Below are 3,409 nucleotides of genomic sequence, written 5' to 3' on the forward strand. Positions count from 1 at the left end.
CCAGTGTAGAGACTGGAGCTAAAGATCCTGGTCCTGGGGAAGCCTTGTTGAGGGCGACAGATCAAACCTTTAGCTGTCTGCTAGTCCTTATGTATTTCCAGACCCAACAACTCCTGTTTTTACTTTCTAGGCCAAACTAATTTCTACATTTAGGCTCAGTTCAGGTCAGGGTGGGTGAGAAATTTTGTGCGGAGACTGCAACGAACTTTGGTAAGGTCAAACCTTCTGAACTTTATTAGGGGCTTTACAAAATAAAAACAAACAAAACTCCCCTACTCAATTGTCAACTTGGAGTCATTCAGAAACAGGTTTTTCATTTCTGCCATGAGACTCGGGTAGCGGTTTTGTAAATTGTTTTATTTTTCAACGAATGTGAACAATTTGCAATTTATGATTTCTCTTCAAAGATGAAAGAAATAGGGAGTATGCTAGCTCCAGTAGGAAATTCGTCTTTAAAATTAAAGCGTGGAGGAACTCGGGGGGAGGGGGGGGGGTTGCCGAGAGCGATCAGTACAAAGGATGGTAGTGAGTTTTAGCAGCTGGACACTTCTGCACGTGGACACACGGACTCGTGCACATAAACACATGGACAAGTTTTGCACTTGGACACATGCACACGCTTTGCACATGGGCATACGAGCACGTTTTACTCGTGGACACATATTTTGCACATGGACACATGCTTTGTGTGTGGCCGCAGTGACAGCAGAGTTGGAGGCAGGTGACCACAATGCGGCGCTGGCCCCGAGTCCCGGGAGGCGCGCCAGCTGGGCAGGGAAACTACAACTCCCGGCGCTCACGGCCACCTCCGCCGGACGCTCGGCCTCAAGGCAGATCAGCCCGCCCAGCCGGCAGCGCGGTCCCCGGCCCTCAGCGCAGGGACGCGGAACGGGGGCGCGTGGCAGCAAGCAGCATGGAGTCCCGGACCCCGGACGGCTGCTTCCTGGGTGACGTCGGTACGTGCGGGGCGCCGTGGAGGCTCGGGTACAGGGAGTTGCGCGGCTGGGGGGCTGACAAAGAAGCGAGGACCGGCAGAGCTGGCTCTCGGGGACTGAAGAGGTGCATCCGATGACATTGGCTTTGAGTTCCGTAACGCACCCCCCTCTGAGGGTGTCGTCAGGGGCGTTTTGGTGGGCCCAGGCTGGAGGGCGACGTCCTTAAAGGCGTGGGTCCGGTGATCCCATGCATTCAGAGGTGGTTTCTATGTCCCATTCCTTGTCCCCGGCCAGTGCGTTGCAGGGCTGGTAATCATTGTGACGCGACAGTAGTGGGACTTAAGAACTGCAGAAACACTAGAGCGCTGCGCACTTTGGGGAAGATGCGTGGTGTGTGTATGTGTTGCGGGGGGATGTAGGGAATGGGCGGGGGGCGGGGGGCGGTCCATGGTCATTGGCAAGTTCGAGAAGAACCTGGGAAATGCCCATGCGGGACCGTTCATAGGGCAGCCCTGGCACTAACCCAGAGTGGGAGCTGGAACGTCTTGCAGGCGCCCTGTGAGAAGGCTGTGGGGCAGTGTCATTAGCATCCCACAGATACACCCAGGTTTGATAGGAATCAGCCCCAGAAGGAGGATGTGCCCTTGTGACATTATGTCACACTATGTAAAAAATGCGATCTCAGTTCTTCACTGAATCTTATCATTGGGGCTACCCAAGGATAAAATGGATTAGAGGACATTCTTTGGGGAAGCAAACTTTACTGCCTATGAAGTAATACTGTGTCGAATAAAATGAGTTTTGAAAAGCCTGGAAAGAAAACAAAATTGGAAGTATGTTTACACTGGTAAAAACAGTACTGCGAATACAAGTGGGAAATCTTGAGGGGAAATTTAGCTGAAGAGGAATTGCAGTCATAGCAAGGCAAAGTTATTTTCATCGAGTTTGCACAAGAGCCACCTTCAGCACTATCAAAGGCATTTAGCAAACATCTGGTTTTACTTGGCCTCCTGCCCCAGGCAGACACAAGACTTTGACCCTGTGAGTGTGGTCTATATTTGATTGGATCAATTAAATAAGCAATGACTAGCTAGCCATGGGAGCCTATTTAAACTCATATTTTGATATTTTTATTCATGTAGAGCATTCAATAGCACAGCATAACTCCTGAGCATATTTTCTGCTTAGTGTAAGGGATGTGTCTTTAAAAGAAAAGCACGTTCTAAACTAATGGATGCACAGCTTCTGGGGTTCATGGATATTTTTTACTTTGTTTTAATATATTTCTTAAAGGTATGTCCTGCTGACATTTTCATTCTCAATACTGATGAAGAAGCTGAATGTGTGGCATCCAAAACAACACTGCTATCTTAGGAGTAGTAGAAGTAGAGGCCCATCACAGGGCTATTGAAATATTCTGATCTCAAATTCTGTGTGTGTGTGTGTGTGGTATACTCCAACCAAAGCATGTAGCTTTTCCATTTTTTACTATTAACACCTCACACAGGTAAAGATTGCAGAGTCTCACAATATGGCCTTATCAACCAGTACAAGGAATTTAGGGCAAGTCACATCCCAAAGTGAATCCCATGTTTATAACTTAGCAAATGTAATATAGATCATTATTGATTCAAGGTAATAATCTATTTGCAAAGTTGAAAGAGTGATCCCCATACTCAGCATCTGTCCTCAAAAGTTTCTGGCTTGGAAGAGCCTGGCCAGAGATGAAAGTTTGCCTTAGGGACTTTGGGCTCTAAGCAAGGTGATCTGCTGCTGTTCCTCAGTTGTCCTTAGCCAAGAACTCTAAACACAGTTCACTGCCATCTACGGTGTTTAGAAGGTGAGATGGACAGAGAAAAAGGAGAGGCAGCTCTTCAGACCACATTAAGAGCCACTGAGCTGCTAGGTTACGTGACAGGCACTAGCCATAAGCCCTAGGACAGCAGCGAGACAGTCATCGTTGATCATTTAAGGCAAAACTGAGTTCACACAGCTGGAAAGAAGCAAAGCTGGTGTTTAAACCCAGGTGCGGTTTTTAGTTTTTTTTGGTTGCTGCTTGCTTTATACTAAAAGGTTCACACCCTTCCCATTAAACAGGTCTGTCTCTAATCGGTTTGTAGGGTTACCTAGAGTGCTGGCCTAGTTTCATGACTGAATGGGTCAGCATATTTGCTGTGGGTTTCTCAGGAGATCTGGGAGTGCTTTACCACCTACCTGCCTTCTCCACGTGATACCTTATCCCCTTTCCTGCTGTGAGAAATGTATTTGCCTCACGGGTCCACAGTCAGGAGCACTCCAGTGCCTGGGAACCCATATACAAGTTCATCCTTCTGCTGCGCTTGTAGAATTTGATTTTTAAAAACTACAGTTGTGGGCTGGCTGAGTGGCGCGATGGTTAAGAACTGGCTTGGGACGCCAGAGGACCCCGGTTCGGATCCCACATATGAGGGCCAGTGACACTGCCCTCTACAGCT

At 48.2% G+C, this 3,409-nt stretch overlaps 1 protein-coding gene across 1 annotated transcript in view; it reads left to right on the forward strand.

The window, feature by feature from the left end:
• The first annotated feature begins 712 nt into the window (after positions 1-712).
• ASB13 (ankyrin repeat and SOCS box containing 13) overlaps positions 713-3,409 on the forward strand; it is a 39,470-nt gene continuing 36,773 nt past the window's right edge. Inside the window, exon 1 of the mRNA XM_019644553.1 lies at positions 713-956. Within this exon, the coding sequence (XP_019500098.1) occupies positions 731-956 (226 nt within the window). The 5' untranslated portion in view covers positions 713-730. The remainder of the gene's footprint in view (positions 957-3,409) is intronic.

The sequence above is a fragment of the Hipposideros armiger genome, unplaced genomic scaffold, assembly GCF_001890085.2.
Source record: "Hipposideros armiger isolate ML-2016 unplaced genomic scaffold, ASM189008v1 scaffold_88, whole genome shotgun sequence".
Classification (NCBI taxonomy): domain Eukaryota; kingdom Metazoa; phylum Chordata; class Mammalia; order Chiroptera; family Hipposideridae; genus Hipposideros; species Hipposideros armiger.